We start from the raw sequence: 24,345 nt of genomic DNA, 5'->3' as shown, positions 1-24,345 counted from the left end.
CTATCTCGCTGTCTTTGTTGCAGAGTATATCTGGATAACTGCACCTGGTGCTTGCTTATATTGATAAGGATAATTGCATGCTGCACATGTGCAATGAGCTATTTAAAAGCAAATTGTAATTTATTTATATTTTTTCTATTTTAATATAATCTACTACTGTCTTTTTATTAAGCGGCATATATATTGTTTAAATTCAAAAATTTTAATCATTGTTTTATAATTATTGAAAGACGTAACCAGGCAACCACAGTGTAGTGGGAAAACTATTTTTCCTCCCATTGAGATAAATAAAAATGATGAAACTAAATTTTAAAAACTTTCTTAAAAAAATGTCTATGTTGAGATAAATATGGCAAAACCAAGAGTAAAGAGGCTTGTTTGGCTAGAGCTAGATATTGCAGTGTATACCTCAATAGCACAAAATGTTTGGATTTTAATGTAATGCGGTGAAGATTTTACTAAATTTGATTCATGGACTAAAAGAAAGAAATGTTTAGAACTGCATGTTCTTAAGTACTGACTACTTTTTGTATTTTTGAAATTAGATTTTTGATGTTCATTCTGTAAACTCAGGAATTATTGTACTGCTATATTCTCTATTGCTAACATTCCTTGTTGAATATTTTACTACAGGATTTTCAAAGCCGTGCTGCTGTTTGTGAACTGAATGTAATCCCACCCTTGTTGGATCTACTGAAATCTGAATATCCAGTTATCCAGTTGCTAGCCCTTAAAACCTTGGAAGTAATTAGCAAAGACAGAGAAACAAGGATAATATTGGGAGAAAATCAAGGATTAGATCATCTTCTGACGATACTGGAAACTGAAGTATAGTTGCCTTACAAGTTTCTTTTTCCTGCTGCTAATGTTTGTGTGACTAATGAGAAATATTGTGCATGTTGTGTAAAAAAGGTAATAGTAGAAATAGCTTCTTACTTGGAGCTAGCTATGATGGAAACAAAATAAGCAGGCATACCCAACTTCCCACAAAAAGCAAAGGGATTCAAAACAATGTTTGTTTGTTTTATTGCCTTATTTGTGATACACTTTTGCATTTGCTGTCCTTTCTCAGATGATTGTAAATATCAGGTAAATTTGCCATGTGCTTTTTCATGATGTTTTCTCCAAAATCTTCATTAGATGCTGAACTCTGGTGCAGGTTTGCAGTTTGAGTACTGATGTTTTTTGAGTTTCCTTTGATATCCTTGCCTTTAAATATAATTTCCTTCCTTGGAAATGACATTGTTTATGTTATTGTGACACCCACTATAGTGCTTCCTGACTTCACATGTCACCAAGGGAAATAGAATGAATAGAGAAATTTGTGAAGTTATTGAAATTCTGAGGTGACAGGTCCTTTCTGAATACTTGCCTAACCCATTTAGATATAAATGAGAAATGGTTTTTTTTGGTTTTGTTTTTTTTGGTCTTTTTTACAGTTTTTAATAACTTGGGTTCTAAAGCACATCAAAAAAGTATACATAAAAAAGGTACAAAAATGAAAAGATTTGTACTATAAGCAAACTGTCCAAGAGAAATTTATTATGACAATTATTCTCCAAAGTTAAAAGCCAAAGATATTTTAATTGTTGTCTGAAGGTTATTTGGGCTTTTTTCCTCACTAGGAGTTCAGTGATCTACATGTGGAAGCTCTTGCTGTGTTGGGAAATTGCCTTGAAGATGCGGATACTATGCAATTGATTCAGCAGACAGGAGGCCTTAAAAAGCTACTTTCATTTGTTGGAGTCTCTACTGTTCCTGATATTCAGAAGAATGCAGCAAAGGCAATTGCCAGAGCAGCTTGTGATTGTATGTGACTTTAAAACAATCTGTGTATGAGAATTTGTTTATGAAGTAAATTTCCATCCAGAATGAGGTGATATTATCTGATTGAGGACAGTACTTCTGTAAGAACGCCTTTAAGTGAAGGATCTTGGCAGTCTGAGCAGCAGCTGGATAATGTTCATGTATACATATGAACATCTAAAGATTAACTTAAGATTGAGTTATTTTTAAATGTAATGTATTCTTGCAAAATGCTGTCCTCAAACAGGAAAATAAGATAAAATATGTAGGTCTGAAAATACGGCTTTCATCTTTCGTTTGGTGATGCCAGGTAAATTTAAATTTTAAACCACCACTATTGACATAATTTCTCATTTATATCAATTAAGATGTAGTTGTAAGCTAAGTTCCTTTTGTATGCAACTACTAATCTAAATGTCAGGCAATTGGATATTAGGATATCAAGATATTGGATATTAGGAAAAAATCTTCTCAGAATGAGTGGTAATGCATTGGAACAGGCTGTCCAGGAAAATGATGGAGTTGCTGTACCTGGATGTTAGGGACACAGTTTAGTTGTTGTTGATGGGTCAACAGTTGGGCTTCATTTTCTTAGAGATCTTTTCCATGATTCTATGATTCAGTTTCAAGTACAAATTCCTTTAATGAGGACATGAAAAAACCAGTTCAAATGGCTTGTAGATTAATATTCCCAGTGGGGCTAAATAGTTTCATTGTCATCTTTTTATTATGATTCATCCTAAGATTCTTTTGGTAGACTTTTCTATAAATCTCCAAGGAATCCTGAATTAGACAATACACACTCATCATTATTTTTGCCCACAGTGATGCTTTTTAAATAAATGTGCTTTCGTAATTCCATCCATACACTGGTTTCTGAGTTGCAATTTCTGCCTAGTACTGCTATATGAGAAAATGCAATGTAAGAAACAACATACTTCTGTCTTCTGTAAATTTTGATTTTGTTAAGGGATTTCGATAACAGTAACTATGACTGCAGTGCTTAAATATTTTGTTCATATTTCTGTCATCTCGTTATGTTATGCTTTTAATTTACATGTATTTTACAAATATCTGATTTAATACACAGCTACAATAATCTCTCCTTTCTACAGTATTTCAGACCTCCTTTCTTCTTCATCTTCTCTTTTCCTATTCTTTTCTCACCTTCCTTAGTTTGACTTTCTGAGTATTTGTAATTATTTGGATTGTAAATTGTATATTAAAAGAGTAGAGTTTGCTTTTCCTAGTATTCTGTTTCAGTGTGCTTTTATCTTTATCTGCTGGAAGCTTTGCAAATCACACAAAATTATTTTCTTTAATGTTTAGATATCAAAGATGGGAAGGAACCTTCTTATGCCAGTGTTTTCTTAGTGTATTTTTCCAGCATTGTTATTTTATTATGCTACTTAGGACTGTCAGTATCATTTTTATAGTCTTGTGACAGTCTTGTAAGTGGAATGCTATGCAGATTTATATTTGCTCCTACTACTTTATATCGCATCTTCATCCTTTTTCATATTTATTTTCAAATAAGCACAGCTGCCTTTCCCTCTTTCCCTCCTTTTTCAGTTTTTGTGGCCTAATATTTTAGCAGCTGTTAGTGGAAGCATGTCTGAACACAACATTTTTAAAGCACGGTGGCAAGAACTACACATAATATATTGCAGTATGGCATATGATCTTATATCATTGAATGTTACCGTCAGCAAAGATGCATCTTCTTGTCACATATCTTTACAAATGGAGTCAACGTGGTTTCATTATAAAGGTTTGCTCTCTTCTTCAGCCTACGACAGTTGGTATAGATGGAGCAAGCTGGGAAAATAGATCAGAAGAAGATTTAAAATATTTTCTTCCAAGCTGCAGAATTTTGGTGACAACCAGTTAGATAAAGGACAATACGTAGTGGTGCAGTAGAAACACAATGCAGTTGCTGTTCAGCATGACCCCCAGAAATATTGAGTTTATTTCAAATACCTTGAGCTTCTGAACTAAAGTCAGTCTTCCAGCAGAAAGAAAAGTGATGCACTGAGGCCATTTAAAAGAATACTGCAAAAGCAAGAAGAAAACAAATATTTATCCCAGTATGCAGATAGTACTTTTTGGGGTTTTTTTCTTTTTTTCTTTTTTTTCTGTTTGGATCATGGTTGTAAATCTACCAAAAGGCCTGTCCAAACAGCAGCTCTAATTTTTACTGTACTAATATTTGACTCATTGTAAATACAGTTTGGTAAAACCTAACTCTTAAGTTCTTACATGGCTTTTTCATTAAACTTGCAGTAGCCATACAGAAGCCCACATTTTTCATGTTTGATAATTGATTGTATTTTATGAATATTTCCTGCATACTTGAGAAAAAAAGACCTATTTTCACTAAATGAAAAACCATAATTCTGCTGTGATAGAGCATGATTTTTTTTTAACCTTATTAGCTATGCATACAGTAGTATCTGGTTTTGAAATGATTAGCTTTTTCCTGATGTGATCATAGCAAACAGTTTTGTTTTGTGCCACTATCAGACATTTAGAAAGGATTCCTGTAACTTTTGTTTGTTGATCTTGCTGTTAAAATTCAGGCTTAGTCACTTCAGAGCTATTCTCTCTATCAGAATATCCTACCTGGTACAAACACTATTCAATTCTAAGTAGCATCTACAGGATGCTACTCTGTTTAAGTTTAAATTGATCACATTTCTAAACATGATTATTCCTTTGACACTGAAAATTAGCTTTGTTCTACAGTGTTATTTTGAATTTAATGTGTTAATCTATCAACAGTTCAACTTTGCATACTGAGATTTATAGCGGTAAATTTTATTGTGATTCCTTCCTTGCCCAGTAAATAATACAGTCACCTTGCAAAACATAGTTTAATGCTGTCAATTACTGAATGTCTGTGAGCAGGTTATTTGGACTGTTGCTTAAGGAGTGCCTGACTTTCCTCTGACATATCACAACAGCAAAATGCTATGGAGTGTATATGGAGAAGGTGATGACTGTGGTTTGATGACTCAGGTTTAGCTTCACACTGACAGACTTCTGGTTTGAAGCTCTCTAAGTTCTTAACGTATATCTAAATGCAATTCATTCCAACTGGGAGCATATTAAATGTGTATTGTAACCCAATTAACATATGATGTTTTATGAGTTTTTGTTTTTCTGGGTTATCTCAACTCAATGTCAGTGGGAGTTCATGATAATAGTAAACATTTTTTCCATTTGAAACTGGTGTAGCTAGTTCCATGAATTGACAACAGAAAGATGAATGGATGGTCAGTGGAACTCTTTGATCATGACTTTACAGTAAGAATTGGAAACAGGAAAATACATTGAAAAACAAAGGTTAGCTTGTGATGGAGTCAATTCACAAAATACTAGACAGAGGTGTTAGTACTCCAGGCTGTTTTGGTTAGATATGCCTAACTATTTTAAATTAAATAAAATGCATTCAAGTGACCTAAGGATCAAGAGATCCATCTCTGTAAATGTTGGCATTGAATGTGAGAAAAGCAATTCAGCTCTATATTCTTTCTGTCGTAAAAACCACAGGTAACAATGCATACAAACAGAGAGAGGGTCAGTATGAAATATTCTTCCCTTAAGAAGAACTGGCACTTGGATCTTAAAATCTTAATAGTTTTCATCTATTTAGCTAGCTAGCCAAATACAGGTGCATAATGCTTACAGTAATTCAAAATCTGTTTTTCTCCATCCTTGAAAAGTTCTTTATTCTGCTTAAAATATTTTAAACCACTATTTTCACCCATTCAAATGAATTATTTTCATGTCATATAGGCATAAATTATCTCTAAAGTGTAACAGTGTTTTCTATTAACGTAACTATTTTTAAATACAAAAATAATTGTAGAAAATCTGTGTAGAACTGAGTAACTCTGTACAAGAACCAAATTACTGAGGCATGAAGAACCTCTAGAGATCATTATTAGGGATTATGGACTACTTTGGCAAGCAACAGGCCAGCAGCATACTTGATTGCTTGTCAAAACGGTCTGTAATCCCAATTAAGGCCCTCTCTTGAGAGCTTGCTGATACACATCAGGGTTGTGGCCAAGGTTCTGCAGATGCTTACAATTCTCTCTGTTTTATCTGTTGCATCTTTTACTTTGTGACTTCAATTACATATCTCTGATGATTCTATAAACAGTTAAAATTGATCTAGAGAGGAGAAAACAACATTGAGCCATTTTTTTCACAAGTAAGCTTTTAATCACATTGTTTTTCCTTTGGCTTTATGGACTTAGATTTGTTAGCGTCCATTCACCATAGACTTAGTTTTATTTAAAAGAATACTTCCACTATTTTTCTTTGTTTTTTACTTCTAAATTTTTCTTTAGACAACAGACTACACAGAGACACTGATCCCTTAAAAATTAACCAGTAGTTGTGCAATTTCCAAATGTGCGCATGGACTTCATGGCACCTGAATTTCTTTGATACATTTTAACATTTTACCAATTAACTGTAACTTCAGGAATGTAATTAATCTGCTTCAAATTATGCGTGTGGTTAAATGTTTATTGGCCCTTGTAACTGTAAGGTTTATATGCTGTCCAGTGCTTTCGTAAGAAAGTTTAACTAAGATACCTGTACACTGGGAGAAGAGAATGTTTGGACCTTTCCTCCAGCCTTCTGGTCTAATCCATTCTGGAATGAATGAGGTTGTTAGCATGCTTGTCAGACTCCTGTGGATATGTTTGATCTTTGTCAGCATTAACTAAAGTGTAATCTACTGAATGGAAAAATCTCTATTAATCAAACCTGTAGGCATTGTGTGGAACTTAGCAATCAAACTTTGCTTTCTGTTATATAGGGTATGTGTGTTTAAAGCTGTATTTAATAGGTATGTTTTGGACTTGATTCAGAGTTCACTGAAGTCTAATGGGTTTTGGATCACATCCTTCATGCACATTTCTTAATTGCTAGTGTGTCTGTTAGCAAAATGTTCTCATTTCCATGGTATCAAAAGCAAATTTTCATAGGAAATAAGTATATGAAATCAAATTTGTGTTCTCTCGCTGATTGATAAAATGAATGCAGATTAATACTATTGTTCTTTTTTTGTTTAAAGCTGAAAATAGAAAAATCTTAAACGAGGAAAACGTTGAGAGTTGTCTCATAAATCTTTTGGAAATTGATGATGATGGAGTTAAAGTTGCTGCTTCCCAGGCTATTTCTGCTATGTGTGAGAATGTAGCTAGCAAACGTGCATTTGGACTCCAGGGTAAGTAAGATGGGAAATGAGAATCTGTGCTTTTCCTTTTGTAAGGAACATGTTATGACTTTGTAGATTGTCATGGTTTATTTAAATGCTCATGTATACAACTGTTTGTTTTAAAGGGATTCCCCAGCTAGTACAGTTGTTAAGCAGTGATGATGAAGAGGTAAAAGAAGCTGCAGTCATGGCATTAGCCAATCTGACAACAGCCAGTCAGAGTAATGCAAGGTGAGTCTGCAATAATCAAATTATTATTTGAAGCACTAATTTGAATGCAAATGATAATGTTTGGGTTTTTAATGAATGTCTCATCTTGTCCTTATCCTACAAAGCAGGACTCTTGAATTAGCCTGTAAGGCCTTCTGTGATGCTCGTGAGTCATCTGGAATTGGTTGGTTCTCATCAGGTTTACAAATGTTATGCTATCCTTGCTAATGTTGGCTCTATCAGAGAGAGGTATGAAGCAGATGTAATGAAAGCAGAGGTATAGGTCATGTTTTGAAGGGAACATATGACGAAAACATGACTCATATCCTAAGACATTAAATGTGGGGTAGTTTTTCAAAATTCACTATCAGTAAATTATATTATAAAATTCGATGACTCATGCAGCTTGGTTTTTTTAACTGATTTGTGAGAGTTGATACTCAGATATTCTGATATTGACACTGTCATTCTCTTCTTATTGCTTCCCCAGTAATAAAGAATGCTCATAGTGCATTCTCTAAAAGAAGTGTACTGTCAGTATCCAAAGTAATTAACAGTGGTTGGTTTGCTGACTGTAAGTTCCAACATAATTGTACCAACTAAATTCTATTGTCAGTTGCAGAGTTCCCAACTCTATTAAAAGTTCTGTTCAAGGAAAAGAAACAGAGCAGCCTGACATATATGAGCAATCACATGTAACCAACAAACCATAAAATAAAATTCCTTAAAAGTTTCCTGGAATATACTCAAGGAAGTTGTAATCCATTCACAAGCATTCTTTGAAGTGAAAAATAAAATAACGCACCAAATAAATTATTTGTTTCAATTTATTGATTCAGCTCTAATAGTCACCGGTATTCACTTTATGTTGCCAGATGGAGCCATAATGTGACACAAGAGAATAATATTCTGCTTTCAGATTCACATAGTAGATCTTTTTTTCTTTGGTCTGATTTTCTGCTCTCCTCATGTGCATGACTCCACTTGGTGTCAGTGGGAGTCATACACACATAAAAAGAGCACCGTACTGGAGTCCAGGGGTCAAGCTCTGCTACAGCTGTTTTTCGTAGTGCAACCCTTTGAGGTTTCACATTGTGAAAAAGGAATCTCTGGAGAGTTTCAAGTTGGTATAGCAGCTTATGCCAACTCGTTCCGTTTCTTTTGCCAGGGAGATAGTCATGACATTGTTTAGCTCAACTGCTAGAACAATTCTCTTAGATTTCAGGCAGGGAAATAGCTGTCTCTGTTCCTCTGAATTATAATTGAGGCTGTGTTTTTTCCTGCTAGGCAGTCAGGAAATTGTAAAGGTGGCTTGCATATACTTCTCTCTCCTTGCAATCCAGCTCCAACTACAATATGGAAGCACCAGATAATCTAATCACAGGTCTTCTGTGAAAATCAGTAGGCAATAATTTACATTAAATATGTATATTGGATGAATGCCATGTGACTATATAATTACTTCAAAGCTTCTTTTCTAAATCAAAACCGTTAATAAGTCATAGATGGCTCCAAGTGTTACTGGGATCTACAAATGACTATATAGAATTGAAACCACAGCTGATACAAATTGGTATAGTTCCAGCTCACTGACCAACTGTCTGGCCCATATTTATTCTACATTCAAATAACTGAGAAAAAAAGTAGTTTGGAAAAAATGCATTGCAGATTGAGTTACCATAATCATATTTCATCCCAGAATATTTGATATGTCTATCTTATAAATCATTGAAAGTAAGTGTATATATAATGAAGATGCTGATATACTTTTTAATGATGTGACCTTGGTGTATAATTATGTTGACAATATTCAGGTTCCAAATTGGACTAATGAGACTAGTGCCCTTTTATTGGCTATGTATTTGATTCTTGTTAAAAACCCTCAAAGAACATTAAATCATAGAGCTAGTAGTATCAGGAAGACCTCGCAGGGAAAGCACCAGAAAATGGCTGCAGCAGAAGGGAAAACCATTTACTCTAAGTGTGTTTTCACTATTTACCATCCCACCAGATCACAAAATTTGTTTTTGTTGAACATAAATACTTGTGTTCTGCTGTATTTATTTTTATGACTATTGTGGCATGTGTTAATACATTGATTGAAGGAGGTGTACCTCGCCCATTCATCGTATACAATGTGTATATTATAAATAATAGACAAAACTGCTTGCTTTTGTTTTCTTTTTTTTTCCTGGAGAATCATTGTTGTTCTTAGGAATATTTGATGAAGAAAAGTTACTTGCTTTTCTTGTAATATGGAAGAAAATACAAGTTAAAACAAAATGTATACTTAAGGCTCCAACAATAGCTGTCTTATTAGGAAATAGTCTTCCACTGATTAATAACACAAGAGCAGCTCAGGCAATGGGCAACACTGCCCCCCACTAATGTATATTAACCTTGACCTCTAGGTGCTTCCCCACAGCAATGAAAGGCTAGTTCTGCACTCCTGCCCAATCAATCCTTTGTTTCTCAACTGAGACAGCTAATAAAGGTGTCAAATATGGTAAGGCTTTTGTAATTAGAACACCTGTTCACAATGTATGGGACAGAGACTAGGTTGTCATTTTACACCAGTCCCCGAGCAACTGTTATTTGGCAAAAATAAATAAACTGATCAGCGACTTCAGCCCCCATCATATTTGAACAAAAGGTCTAGAGCAGAAGAGAACATGAGTCCAGTACTAACAATTTTGCTGGAAAACATGGATATTCAGTATGGTCTCCACCAGAATACGTAAAAATTGCTGTAAGTAACTTTTAGTATATATTCCATCATTTAACCTTTGGCGGCATAGCTGATGTTGTGTCATGCTTCAGAAGCACATTACAAAAAAATAGTCAAATGTCTCATTAATTTAAAAACTAACATCTCAGATTATGATTTTATCAGAATTTTATCATCAAGTAGGATGGCATTTTAGTTGTTCTGTATGTTGATTATAAGGTCTTTGTAAAACAGAAAACACTCGGATAAATAAAAATAAAATTTCAAAATTTTGAGCCATATTGCAGCTTAGAATCTCATGTACTTATTCTAACATATGGTAGAAGTGGCGTGGGGTGTTACTGTGTGCATTGCTCTGAGACCACGCTTGTGATATATGCCAGAATTGGTTTCTGTTTCTCTGCTTCTGGGAAGAAAAAAAAAATATGTTCAACTATTTGCATCCATTTAAATTTTTTAATCCAGAATGGTAACTTGTATTGCTGAAAGCCATATACACTTATATGGATGGTTGAATGCCATTTTATAGAATCTATGGAATCCGTCCTTTTTAGATGTATCCAGGCATCAGGAAATGTAGGCACAGTCACTTCAATGATGTTCATTATGCACAAATTGAAGAATTACGTATCAATGAAGAAACAGCAGTGCCATCTATTGGACAGAAAAATAAGTCATCCTGTGTTACACAACTACCTCCAGAACAACCGTTTTACTTTCTCTTCTGCCGACATTTTCCTGTTTAAAGTGTAACCAGTTATTTTTGCTCTTCGTGTATTTATGGTAAGCTAATCATGTTAAATATAAATATTATATCGGTTTGAAGTAACAAATGGTAATAAGATATCGAATGTACCAGTTAGGTATTATTTAACTTGACCAGCCATTTCCTTCAGCACTGTCTTAGCACAAATGCCATTTCTGATAGCTGGCTTCATAAATCTGGCAATGTCAGAATGCTGGGCATCTACTAGAATTGACACTAAAGGAAAACATATATTCTGAAAATTATTGCTTTGTACTAACTAACTAACTCATTAACAGCCTCCATAATATTTGTCTTAAACTGTTTATTTTAAGTGCAAAATTTATAGCATTCAGTTAATTTGGTCTGGGGGAGGAAAGGAAAGCATGGATTTTCTTTGTCTGTACTAGAAACTGCAGGAAACTGTGGTACCCTTTGGACTGGCAAAATATTTCTCCTGGGGTTTATAATTCGTATTATGCTACACATTTCTAAGTATCCTATCCAGGCTCAAGATAGTAAAATATCATCCAAAAATCAGCAAAGTTTGATGTTACATGATTTTCTAATTCTTGAATTCTTCAGAGGAACCTCTGGACCTATTTACATCAGGAAAACTACATTCATACAGGCAGTTATAGGTATTATTACAGAATCTGAATATGTGCTTTGTGATATGCACGAAGATTTCTGAGATATGTGAGTAGATCGAGAGCAGAAAGCTGGGCTGGGAAATCACTGCTTATAGGCAGTGCCCACTGAGGAGAAAATGTGTTTCTCCCTTGACTTATATCAATGTTGCATCTATTTCAAGCTGAAATTCATATTCTCATCTAATAATTCAAAATATATCCTTGGTCCTCGATGTGTGGATAGTGCCCACCTATAGTGAGAGTTTCTCACCTTCTTAAAGGGAGATTTTCGTTGTTCACAGTAGATTTGGTTATTTTTTTTAGATTTTTTGGCTGTCAAGGAATAAATCAAAAGGCTTCCTCATTTTCTTAGGTTTCAGATCTTGTTATTGTCGTTAAAAAGTAATGGTTGTTGCCATTAGGTATAAATAATCATAAGCAATCTTTTCTATTAGAAAATGGAAAACTTAGTCATGCATTGTCTCTTTCAAGACTGTTGGTGGAATCTAATTCACATAAACAGATGAAAACTCAAGAGCCACGAGACAATATATATTTACACAAATGTATGTGTGAATTTATGAGAAAAGATACAAAAAAATCTTAGTACGTGAATGCTAAATTTAGAAACACATACAGGTAATAATCCATAATACGGGTTTTGTCTTTTTCATTGTTTAACGTAAGTTTGTCATCCGGAAGGAGGAAATCAACAATGGAATTCCACTAGCTGTATTGAATTAAGGTAATATGTTTTAATACTGACCCCTAGTGACAGAATAATCTTTTTGAGCTACAGCTCTGCCGTGATAAGGGGAATTTTGTGATTTGTGTTGTTATTTTCCACATTAGTGCCTGTTCTGCTGAGCTCTATACAAATACAACCAGTTACCTCGTGCCATGAATAGATTCCTGTTTTGACTTTCTCTTGCTGTATATCTGTAGTGTGGTGGGGACTTTCTAAACAGAAAAGACAGGACGGTCATTAACTACACAAGCTTTTCTATACAAGTTACATATTGTTTTGATTGAAAACTGCAGAACGTTTTATGGTAGATTTCTTCCTTGTCAAAAAAGCTGAATCAAAGCCTAACGCTGTGATGTCATGCAGAAATAGGATTGCTCTATGACTTTAACATCACGTCAGTTGACTGGTATGCAACTCGTGGACTGAACCCTAAATCATCTTCCACTGATAGGTGTAAAATGTTTCATACAACCACCTGCTGTTCTTTCTTAGACTTGTGAATGTGTGGATATGTAATCTACAGACCCAGACACTATAGCTGCATTTTGTACAACTCTCTTTTTTTTTTCTCTCTTTCTTTATTTTATTTTATTTTATTTTATTTTATTTTATTTTATTTATTAGTTTTTTTGTGAAAGAAAACTATTTTTTCTAGTTGTTTCATTTATTTTTTTTTTAACAGTGTTGCCATCAGGAGTCCGGTGTATTCATGTCTAACACAAATTTCATGTACCATATCCTAAGTCTCACGAGGACATAAGTGTCCTCTGAAGTGTGAATCTCTGCAATGACATTCACTGGTACTCACTGAGTTGAATTAAAGGAGGTAGAGGGTATTTCACCTTGGAGTAAATTTCTGACAAATCCATTGGTGCTTTTATATATATATTATATTTGTAGCTATTTACTTATTATGAATCTAATTAAACATTTAATTATATGATTTAACTTATGTTAGTCTAGTTTGAAATTATTTAAGTGTATGTAAGAAAAGAGCAAGTCTGATTATGCAAACTTCTGTGCTGCTGTGAATTTAAGCTGTGCGACGACTGTGGCTTATTATCTGATTAGAGGCTGTCATATGCACAAGAGAGTAAAAATAAGCTTTCACAAGTAACTTGAAACCTTTAGACCTGCGGTCTAGGTAATTTATGTTAACGTAGTACTGTACGTGTACTTAGAGATTTAAATTTTAAGAAAGAGGAAAATAATGTGAGTTCCTCTGCTTTGAATCATTCTGAGCACTTGAACCATTAGCAGGGCAAAACAGATTGCTGCCATTTGAGATAAGTCAGCGGTTGTCCAGAAGAGATTTAACCAGAAGGAGTAGAAATCTCAAGTTTCACAATCCGAGTACTATTTGTAGAGAGACTGACTTGGCACAGTTTTGTCATCCTCCTCATCTGGTGCTTCCAAAGATGGAGGGAAGCTGCTGGCAGCTCAGGCACTGTGTTTCAAGCAGTTGGTGTGGGGACTCTGCTCTGGCTCTTTCTTTGCTTTTTTCATTACACCTCCATGAAGCTGCTCTGGCAATTCCTGAATGTTCTCTGCTGTTTTGCTTTTGTGACAATGTGGATTCCAGACTCCCAACACTTGGGCTGTTATTGATTTTTCCATATGCTGTTTTTTGTATTAGAAAAATGAGAAAGGGGATAGCTTCAGCCCAGATAAGCTCATGAAACAGACACTATGTGAGATTTTTAAAGGACTTTGCTGAATTTCATCCATTCTTCTAACAGTGGAAGTGTCAGAATTTCTTTACAGAGGTTGCAAATAAGACTATAATTGAAAGGCTCAGTTATCAGGAACAGATATTTCATTATCAATACTCCTGCAATATTTCAAATTCACGTTTGGGATATCGGGGTTCTAGTGGTGAGATCTTCATTACTCTGTCAGGTAAATTCAGTGACAGGCATCAGAAACCTTGAGTATATTTCTCAATGAGGGTCAGTTATCGCAGGCTTCTAACCCAGGCAGTGTAAGGTTTGATTGCTTCCAGACCATGATGGTTATTATTGAGTTGTGGGTCAGTTGATGTTTAAACGAGGTACTTAAAAAATAGGAATGGAAGATTCTGTTCCTGAAATGAGAAATGAATATTGTTGATGTAATCAATATTTTTTTTGAACTACAAAGAGCTCCCAAACTGTAGATCAGCTTCCCATGTGCTAGATTCTTACCTGTAATAAACTCACTGACGTTAGTTTACTTTGGATAGTGAAGAAAACAGAAGTAATGGTAATCATTAAATAAAATGAGGGTGACTGTATAAAAAAACAGTCAATTGGTTTTGCAAATGATTAAACTGCAAAGTGAACATTTTGCTAAATGCAGAAGATGTTTACCAAACATGATTACATAACAAGGTAAATAAAGAATTATCAAACTAATAGACTTAAGGGACAAAAAGGAATCTGTTTCTTGAGGTTTTTCAGCTTCTGGTTAAGATGTTCTTTTTCAGTCTCTGAAGTTGCCTTCCAGTTTGAAATTATGTAATAGAGCTGGATCAAAAATGCCTTGTGTGAAAAAGAAGTCATGCGATTTAACACAGATAGAGTTGATTTAAAAAAATGTGTGTGTAATTAGATGCATAATTCTTATGCATAATTTACATGCAATTATGTATGAAAATGAGATATGCACATGCATAAATGGCTAGCTAAGCACCTCACACACAATCACAGTAATTTTGCACAGAAATTAAACATGCAGTTGCGAATTCATTTTGGAAAACGAAGTCCGTGAGGAGTCCAGTGGCCTTTGTGAGAAGGAAATCTATTTATTTTCCTGAGGAAAAGAAATGGCTTAGATTCTTCTTCAGTCAAGAAATGGAGAATTAAACAACATAGAAGAGAACCAGAAGTAAAATTTAATACAAACCCATTTATTTTCAGTAGTGGTAGAAGGAGCAGAAACAAACATCATCATTTTTATGAACTGTCAATCTCACAAGTGTTAATTAAACCAGAGCAAATCCAGAGCAAACAGTGGTGTGAAGCTGCACCACAGCTCTTCCGCTCCGTCTCCGCTCCATGTGAGGTGGCTCAGTTTAGCAGCTTGGGGGGTGGACTCCGTGGTTTCTGTCAGCAATTTGAACACGGACAGTTGCTCTCTCCATTATGATGAACCTTCTCTTCAGGAGGAAAAGCTCGCTGGGTCCGTCCGTACGCACTGAGAGAGTCAATAATCTGCTCTCTTTCTTGCGGTGGCTGGGAGGCTTGGGCGGGGAGCAGAGCTATTATGCTTGATGTGATGCCAACAAAGCCGTGGCTCTTGCCCCAGAGAACCTGCACTCCTGAAAAAACAATAATCTGGTTGTTTAGTCGGATTTTTACTGATGATTGTTTACACAACGCTCTCTACTGATTTCTGAGCTTTCCTACGGCACCCCTGACAATTAAATCAATGGCATATTGAGTTAAATGAAAATCATATGCATCCCCATCTTAACTGTTTAAAAATAGCTTGTATTGTGACATTTTTGGTAACAATTTTATTGTCTACTTTGAATTTAATTTGTGCAATAAAAAACAGTGAACAAAGCTTGTTTTCCCCAAGCTCTTAGCATTTATTCTTTGAGTTCTGAGTGATCTTACAGAGAATTTTCAAGTTTATATCTTAATAACTTGTGTATTTAAAATTAATACTTCAAGTTAAATATTTAATATCTGAACATTTAATGCTTGTTTTTCCATTGATGTGCAGGAAAAATATTTCAGCTATTCTTGAATGTAGGCATTTGAAACAGTTCAATGTAATCCTATTGTACTGTATGCTCCAGTTAAGGTAAATGCCTAACCCTGTTAATTTAGACACCCTATTGATCACAGCCACGTATTTCTGTGTCATGACATTCTAACTACTTTACCTCTAATTTGAGCTCTATGTGTTTGTGATTCAGTCAGCTTTTGCTTGTCAGAGAAAGGTAGCGATGTTAAATGCAACATCCTTTTATTCTTTTTCCCTTGTCACTATTTTTTTTTTCTCTCACCTCTCCATGATTAGGGAATTTGGTACATCTACTCATATAGGGGAAAAAACAAAAACCTGAAAAGAATTTCTTCCGTACTCAAGTCCTGAGTTGTAGTATTTCACAGTCTTAAGAACTTACATTCATTCTTTCAGTTCCCTTCTGAGGTCACACACAGCTTCTCTTCAGCACCTGGAGCTCTGTGACCCTTTTGTATTTTCCAGAGGACTGTGGGATAGGAGTAGAACTGTGGGTTCTCTCATACCTCTTCTGTAGACATCCTTTAGCAGGTCACAGTGCTTCCCCAAGGTGTTCCAGCTTCTCTTAAAATCAAATCCCCAAAGGTTGCTTTCAAATCTCATTACCTGCTGTTGTCACTTCTCAGATGAATTCTTGTTGCCATGTGATCTGCTGAGCTCCTTGATTAAACTACAGTCATAAAATGGTGATTCAGAACGAATCTGTGGAAGTAGAACACAGGATTGAAATAAATATGTATGATTGTCTAAATTGGTGATTCTCAACCTCTTTGAAGTTGAGTGGCACTTGAGAAAATTGGCTGTGCTCTGTACCTTGCTGAGGTCAGTTCTGAAAGCACAAGGAGCTGCACCTTGCTCGTTTGTTAAGTACCTGTGTACTTGTGTGCCTTATGCAGATTGTAGCAAATCTGCTTATAATGCAGTTGGCTACCTGGCTCTGCTCTGTCTAGCAATCAATAGGGACCATGTGTTTATTAGGATTTTTTACTGGGGAATCCACATGCTGTGGGGTGTAGCACAGGAGTAGTAAGTCCACCCTTTGGTGAAATGCTGGTTGTATTACACCTGTAAGATGCAGGGATGCAATTCATGAGCAGTGGCTCTGTCTCATGCATTCTGGAAGCACTGGAATTTGCAAGCATCCACTGTACAGGAAAAACAATTTGTTTATTTTCTGGAATTTGTGTGTACATACCGATAGCTTATAGACATACCTTACTGTGCATGGCTGTGCATGTGTTTGATGAGTCTCTCCCACACTTTGCTGGTAGGTACATTAAATCACTGATCCATGTGTCACCGTGTAATGTGATTATATAGCAGGGTTTGCCATGTGTTTGCTTTGTATACTCTTTGCAGAAATGAGTGACCACCAGCATTCCTGACATTTTCATGTTTTATCAGCAGTTTGACAGTCTTTGATGGTGCAACTCTCTCTTGTTTATGCAGTAATTTTGTGTTTACTTGTAAAATTTACCAAAATGTGAATTAGATTTTTGGTAAGAAGCCATTCCAGCAAATGTAAAATTTTCACATCCAACTTTCCCCTGTTAACATGCAGCCAGAAAGTTAGCAAAACTTATAAAGTCTGTGTGGGTATTTTTGTAGTGAAATTGCTCCGATATGCCTGTGTAGGGCGGCTTCATTACATTTTTGAAACAAAATGTACTAAGGAGATAACATAAAAAAGCAGTTGCATGGAAAATTCAAATTGCCACCTGTGCATTTCCTTTGCTAATAACATTACCAACTTTTGTTAACAGACAGATGAGCCCAATATAAAATTACTAAGGGCAGACAGTACATTGGGCATATGCCTAAAACCATTTGATCAAATTTTATGTACAAACCCAGTGGGAAGACAATTCAGTTTTTATAGTGTGCTGTTTTATAACGACATTGGAAAAATTACCACTGAAATGAACTAAGATAACACAGATGTAAGATGATGCAGACAAAGAAATGAGTCTGTTCTCTAGTTGAAAGATAAGCCTCAGCAAGAAGGTTAACAAGAATCTTAAGTTATGGAATATCTTATGGTATTTGAAGAATGTAAACTATATTTGTATCAGTAGTCTCTTTTGCCTCTGGCAGATAAAACAAGGAATACATAATGAGGTGGCAACTCCAAAACATGTGCCTATCCAGCGTTTGAGATCTGGATTTGTTAGAGGGTAGTAGTTTCCTCTGAGTTAAACCCATGTTCTCTCTTCTGGGATCCGCATCAATTCTATTCTCACTTAGGAGACACAGCAGCAGCTGCTTTCAATATATTCTGTATCCCACAAATTAGGCGTGAAGTTGATTTGGAAATAAATAAATAAATCAAAGGATGCACTGTTCAGGTGAATGCCAGCAGCAGAATATCAGCGTTAAGGGACAGTGCTCATAGGCCAGTTCCTTCTGTTGTGACTGAGTTCAGTTCTCGAGTAGCTATTACAGTATATGAGATTTACATCCTCCAAATGCGGCCTCCAATAGTACAGCTGCCCTCATCTTCTGCTGTCTTCTTCCTTAATTTACTGCTTCCTCAACAACGCTGCTTCAGCTTGGCTGCTCCCTTACCTAACTCTATGAAGGGACCCTCAGAAGTATTCCAGCGTTTTCCCCCCAGTTTGGGTTTTTTTGCAAACAAGCTGTTTTGCTGGTCTAACTTAGAACTGGGCCACAGCAGCAGCTTTCAGTCACAGGCTGCATGTGTGGGAGCACAGAGAATATTTGTTTGCTACTGATTGGCTGGTGATGTGGATCCACAAAACTTGTTATTAATGCATGAGTGTCCAACCTTTTGCCTTGCCTGGGCCACACTGAGTGAAGAGGAACTGTCCTGGGATGCATATAAGTTGCTCTTAAAATAATGCCTCCTATTTATTTCCATGGAAACTACAGGAGATATAAAGAGCACAATGACACCATTTGATAGGGCAAATTCTCAGCTACAAAACATTATTTTTCAATATAGTCACCACCACTAGCTATGCATTTTCACATGAACAAGAGTCTGCATGCTGAGCTTCCAAAATCTGCACCAGTGGAGGTGACCCATTGTTGCCACTCCTGGAATGTACCACCCACTGCCTCACTGTGCTCACTACCACTGGTTGGTCTCCATAAACATTCAGCAAGCATCACTGTATGTCAGTGTGTGCCATTTTTACCTCTTGGAGAAATTCAATTTGCTTCATCTGCACTTCTGTGTCAGACACCATTCTGTCAGACTGCCCCTCTGCTGCCATCTGCCACATGGCAACAAAATGTAACATTGGTGGGAAGGTTCAGCCTCTGCTGCCATACCACCAACATCCACCTCTGATGTCATGGACCAACATAATAAAACCAGAGGCATTACTTTTGGAGCAGCCCTCATAAAATATATAATATAGTTAATATATATAAGTAACAAAACTTATTTTAGTCTTTTATAGTTTTTATTTTTTTTTTTAAGAAGAGAGGAGTAAATACATAAAACTGGTGGGATTTCTGACCCTGTTCTGTGACACTAACACATTGCTCCCTGGTGAGATGGCAGTGGTTGCAATTCTCAGTGAACTCTCAAGGTGTTTGTCAGAGATTCCTGATGTAATTGTACTCTTCCTGTACTTCATCCTTGACAACTGTTCACAAATGTGCATACTGCCAAAAAGCAGTGATGTGAATGAGGTGTGACTGTGAAGCAAAGGATATTTTTCTCTGGTAAAACTGGCATTATAAAAGTCCTGTAAGGATACATGGTCAGATTTTTGAGTTGAATGTCTGATTGCAGCCCTGTACATTCCATTTGAAAATATGCAGGTCATGGCTTTATAACAACTGAAAATGGTGCCACAGACATAAATTGATGTAGTTCTTTTGGCAATCTTGAAACTTATTCTTAAACTCCTGTATTAAAAAGGAAGGCACGGCTGCATATTCTTCTCTCTTCAGAGCCCTGTGTGCATAGAGTTGTTAAACATCACTTGAGTCAGCACTGCACGGCACCGCCCTCCTTGTGCCCAAAGTTCTGTTAATGTAGTTTTCTTTTGTAATGTGCCAGTAGTTTGGTTGTGGCTGAGTGTTGGGTGTGCACACGGCTGCTCTGCTGGGAAGAGCTGCTGCCATTTATAGCATGGGGGGGGAGTGATGCGTTGCCAGCCAGGCTGGGCTGCAGCTGGACATGCCTGTACTAATGTGTCTGCTGTACTCCTGCTGGCTAAACCAGCTCCTGCAAAGCCAGCTTAGTAGTTTCTACATTGCACTGAACTGCAGTGCGTTACCCTATAAGAATGGCAGGAGCTTGCTGTACTATTCATGCCACCCACTCATGCTATCACAGAAATTCAAGGAGACAGCAAAAAGCATAGCAATGTGATACTCTGTGCACTAAAATCCTCGTTAGAAAAAGTGCAAGAATGGTTATGTGAAGAGATGATAGGATTCAGGAGAGATGTTTAGCTGGAGCTGAAGATAGAGAAACTCAGCATCTTAGGAAAGTTGCAAGATTTAATTTGCTTATTTGAAACTTCTGAAGGAAAAAAAAGTGTCCTGATAGGTTGAATGTCTCAGTTTTCATGCTTAGGTTGTGCCTCTTGAGCAGTGCTTCGCTGTGTGAGTCAGATCTAGGTAAGGCATCAGAAGGAGGGCTTTCACAATTCAGCTCTTACCTTCTGTTTCACATAGTGATTAAGAGCATAAAAATCAGCCTTTCAAGTTATTGCAGGTAAGCAACATTTTACATTATTGAAATGTAAGACTTATTTCATTGGTAAATGTAACACAGTAAGTGGAAATAAATATCCTAAAAATAACTAACATATTTTTTCTTCTTCATTTTCTTAGTGCTGTTGCAGAAGCTGAAGGAATCAAGCCTTTAGTAGAGACCTTAAATGCTGAGAGACATGGAGCCATTGCGAATGCTGCTACAGTGCTAACAAATATGGCCATGCAAGAGCCTTTGCGCTTAAGTATTCAGAGCCATGGCGTGATGAGTGTGCTCACAGAGCCACTGCGTTCTACCAGCAGCCAGGTGCAAAGCAGGGCAGCACTCACCGTGGCTGCCTTTGGTTGTGATGCTGACGCGAGAAGTGAGGTAAAAATCTCCAAGATTGGGATTGTTTGTAAGAATTCTGAGTGCTGAAGTTTTTGTTACTGATGTTCCCTGTATTTTTTGTCTGCTCTAAAAGTCCTTGGCTTCTAGATAGTAACTAGTTTTGCATGGTTATGATAGGCTCATTTGGCTGAGTTCACCTCCATTTGTTATGAAGACTTGGAAAAGGTTTTCCTTAATTTTTATTTTTACTGTTGTATTTACCTGCACAAATTCATGCTACACAACCTTCCTGTAGCTTCAACAAGTTTCAGCCAGGACTGTATCTTAATCTTTATGTTTATGAGTAGAAAACATTAAGGTTTCTTTCAGCTGCAACTGACAGCTGTATTTTGAAGATGATAAGTTCTTGTTGCTCCTCTTGGTGTTTTATTACCGTCCAATTTCAAGGCCTGAATGGCAGTGCCTAATTTTGATTTATGAGATATTGAATGTGCACAGAGTAAATGTGATTCAAACAAAACTCAAAATGTAATTAATTCCTCCATCAGCAGCATCCAGCTAGTTGAACTTTTCACTGTTTATCAGTGGTGATATTACTTTCTTTTCATAAATAAGGATGGTGCTTTGTGCGTTCATGGATCATAAGCTGGAGATTTCTCAAGGGTCAAAGCTGTTACTTAGGACACGAATAAGGGGGGTAGGTAATCAATCTACCTCTTTCGGTGTCCTTAAAATGTCTTTATCTTCAGAAATCCAAATGAGCAATGTTTTCTCCAGCATGTGTAGGAAAGACACTGTAGCACATGAGAGAATAGGATGTTAATAAGATTGCCATACATATAGTACAATACAAATTCAAATGTATTGTAATGTAAATTAGTTGCTAGGAGGCAAAAGAAAGCGGAAAAAGGTGTACAAATCTCCATGGCAGTCTTGGGTTGCATAGTCTCTTCAATTTCTACATTGCAATCTTATAACTGAAAAGCAGAGTCAGAAAGGATGTGTGTCACTCTGAACCTCACTTCAGGTCAGAACAGCACAGAAGCAGAGAGCTACCATAAATAGCCTGTCTGCCAGCCCAGCATCGCTTGTCTGCAAGTCTTGAATCAAGCTTTGGATGGAGAATTTAATATGTTGTTCTTGCTGGAATGAAGTAGGTAAAATATATCAGTGGCTGTGTCTTCATGTTCTTACAGTTAAGAAATGCAGGTGGACTGGAGCCACTTGTTGAGCTGCTACACTCAAAGGACAGAGAAGTCAGAAGAAATGCCTGTTGGGCTGTCATGGTCTGTGCAAGTGATGAACTAACCGCTGTTGAACTGTGCAGGCTAGGGTGAGTAGAAATAACAGGAGCAGAGGGAGGATTTTAATGAGATAACTATTAAAGTTGATTTTAATGTATTAATAACAGAAGGACAAAGTTAAGCTATACTTTTTGGCAAACAGAAACTACTTTTGTATTGCCAGTGTTACAGCTGAAATGGTCCTAATTTTACAGAAGAAAAACTGCAAGCCTGAAAAAAGATCAAGATTTGTGTATGAGGTGATTCTTTTATTGTTGAAGTGAAATATATGTTATTGCCCTGCTCCCTCTGCTGGACACTTCTCTGGTTGCTGCACTGATGCTTGCAGCCCATCTGTGAGGGAATTCTGCAGCCAGACCTCAGAAACAGATCTGGAGGAGACCTCAGATGTAGTTCTGTCTGTCTGCCTACTGTGACTGAATCAGGTACACTGACATACTTCAGCTTGTTCAGTGTGATTGTGGGTACTCGTTTTGAAGGGGTTTTACAACTTCTGAGGTAACCTCTTCTGGTGATGTGTTGTTATAATTAGAAGGTTTTTCAATTTTTAAATGTTCCTCGCAGCAACTCTGTCCAATTATATCTCGTCCTAATTTCAGTGGAATTGAATAACCACCTTTTTATAGCAGTTTATTTTTTAACTTACTGTATTTTGTATCAGAAATAGCATAGCCAGCAGGAGCAGGGAGATGACTGTTCCTCTGTACTCAGCTCTGATTGAGGCTGCATCTCAATTACAGTGTTTGGTTTTGTGCCCCTCACTACAAGAAAGACATGGAGGCCCTGGAATGTGTCCAGGGAAGGGCAACACTGCTGGTGAGGGGTCTGGAACACAAGTCTTATGAAGAGTGACCGGAGGAAATAGGATTGTTCATTCTGTAGGAGGCTCAGGGGAGACCATGGCACTCTCTACAACTGCCTGAAGGGAGATACTGGCAAGTTGGGGTCGGCCACTTCTCTGAGGTAACAGACAAGGACAAGAGGGAATGGCCTCAAGTTGTGCCAGGGGAGGTTCAGGTTGGATACTAGGAAAAACTTCTCTGAAAGAGTGGTCAGACACTGGAATGGGCCATCCATGGAGGTGGTGAATTCATCATCCCTGAACTGTGTAGATGTGGTACTAAGGAACATGGTTTAGTGGACAACATTGGTGGTAGGTGGACAATCGGGCAAGCTGATCTTAGAGGTCTTTTCCAACCTTAATGATTCATTGAGTCTATGCAGTAAATTTCTCAGTTTCCTTTTCATGACAAAGCAAAAACATTGAACTGCTTTTTGTTCTGAAATCTGGTATCATTCTGTCACACATCTCTAAATTTCTCCCAGTTATTTACGCTATTTTGAAGTGTTGTTTCCCAGCCTGGATGAGGTATCTCAGCTGTAATCAAACCACCACCAATCAAGGCTCAGTAATTATTTTCCATCTCTTGCACATAGCACTGTTCTTATTTAATCCTTTCTTTCTGGCAGCATCCGAATAGGACTCTAATTTATATGTCCTTCTAGTTTGACAGCATATTATTGATAATAATACATTAAGCATAGTTTTTCAACCAGTCAGGCTCTGCTTCATGTTATTTTCATATAGATCATATTTCCCTGACTTGCTCATGACTATTCAAAAATGAATATTTGAGAGGACTTATTAAAGTCACAACATATCTCAAAGTCACGACATATCTCACATCTACTCCTTGTGCCTGTACATTGTCAGTTACCCTATCGCAGAATGGATTAAATTGGCTTTATGTGATTTGTTTATAATGTTACGTAATGGTTATTTCTAGCTGCCTTATCTCTTGAATGCTTGCAAATTGATTGTTTAGTATTCTGATATGATATTCTTTGGACACTGAAATTCAGCTGAATGATCTCCACCATTTCCTTGTTGATTCTTTTTAAATTTATCTATGCCCTTCTCCACTCTTCTGGCTCTGTACCTCTTCTTCCTACATTTTCAAAGATAATTATAAATACTTTAGAAGTTGATTTTGTCATTTCAAAACACAGGATGGGGTGAATGTCAGGCACTGCTAACTTAGTCTTCTGAAGCTTACATGTTATGCCTACTGCTTCTGCCTTCTTGTTAATATTGCTGTTAGGCATCTGTTTGCAACCATTTTATCAAAACTGAAGCAAGAAAGGCAGCAGATGCTTCAGTCTTTTTTATACCATCTG

General features: G+C 36.6%; 1 protein-coding gene across 8 annotated transcripts in view; it reads left to right on the top strand.

Annotated features, from left to right (window-relative positions):
• ARMC3 (armadillo repeat containing 3) overlaps positions 1-24,345 on the top strand; it is a 55,194-nt gene that overhangs the window by 16,953 nt on the left and 13,896 nt on the right. For all 8 annotated transcript variants that reach the window (XM_015853331.2, XM_015853327.2, XM_015853325.2 and 5 more), the window contains 6 exons: positions 634-828; positions 1,626-1,809; positions 6,899-7,051; positions 7,168-7,273; positions 20,653-20,902; positions 22,060-22,196. In XM_015853331.2, the coding sequence (XP_015708817.1) occupies positions 634-828; positions 1,626-1,809; positions 6,899-7,051; positions 7,168-7,273; positions 20,653-20,902; positions 22,060-22,196 (1,025 nt within the window). The remainder of the gene's footprint in view (positions 1-633; positions 829-1,625; positions 1,810-6,898; positions 7,052-7,167; positions 7,274-20,652; positions 20,903-22,059; positions 22,197-24,345) is intronic.

Source organism: Coturnix japonica, chromosome 2, assembly GCF_001577835.2.
Source record: "Coturnix japonica isolate 7356 chromosome 2, Coturnix japonica 2.1, whole genome shotgun sequence".
Taxonomy (NCBI): Eukaryota; Metazoa; Chordata; class Aves; order Galliformes; family Phasianidae; genus Coturnix; species Coturnix japonica.
The sequence above is the reverse complement of the archived record's forward strand: the minus strand, read 5'-3'. Positions and strand labels throughout refer to the sequence as shown.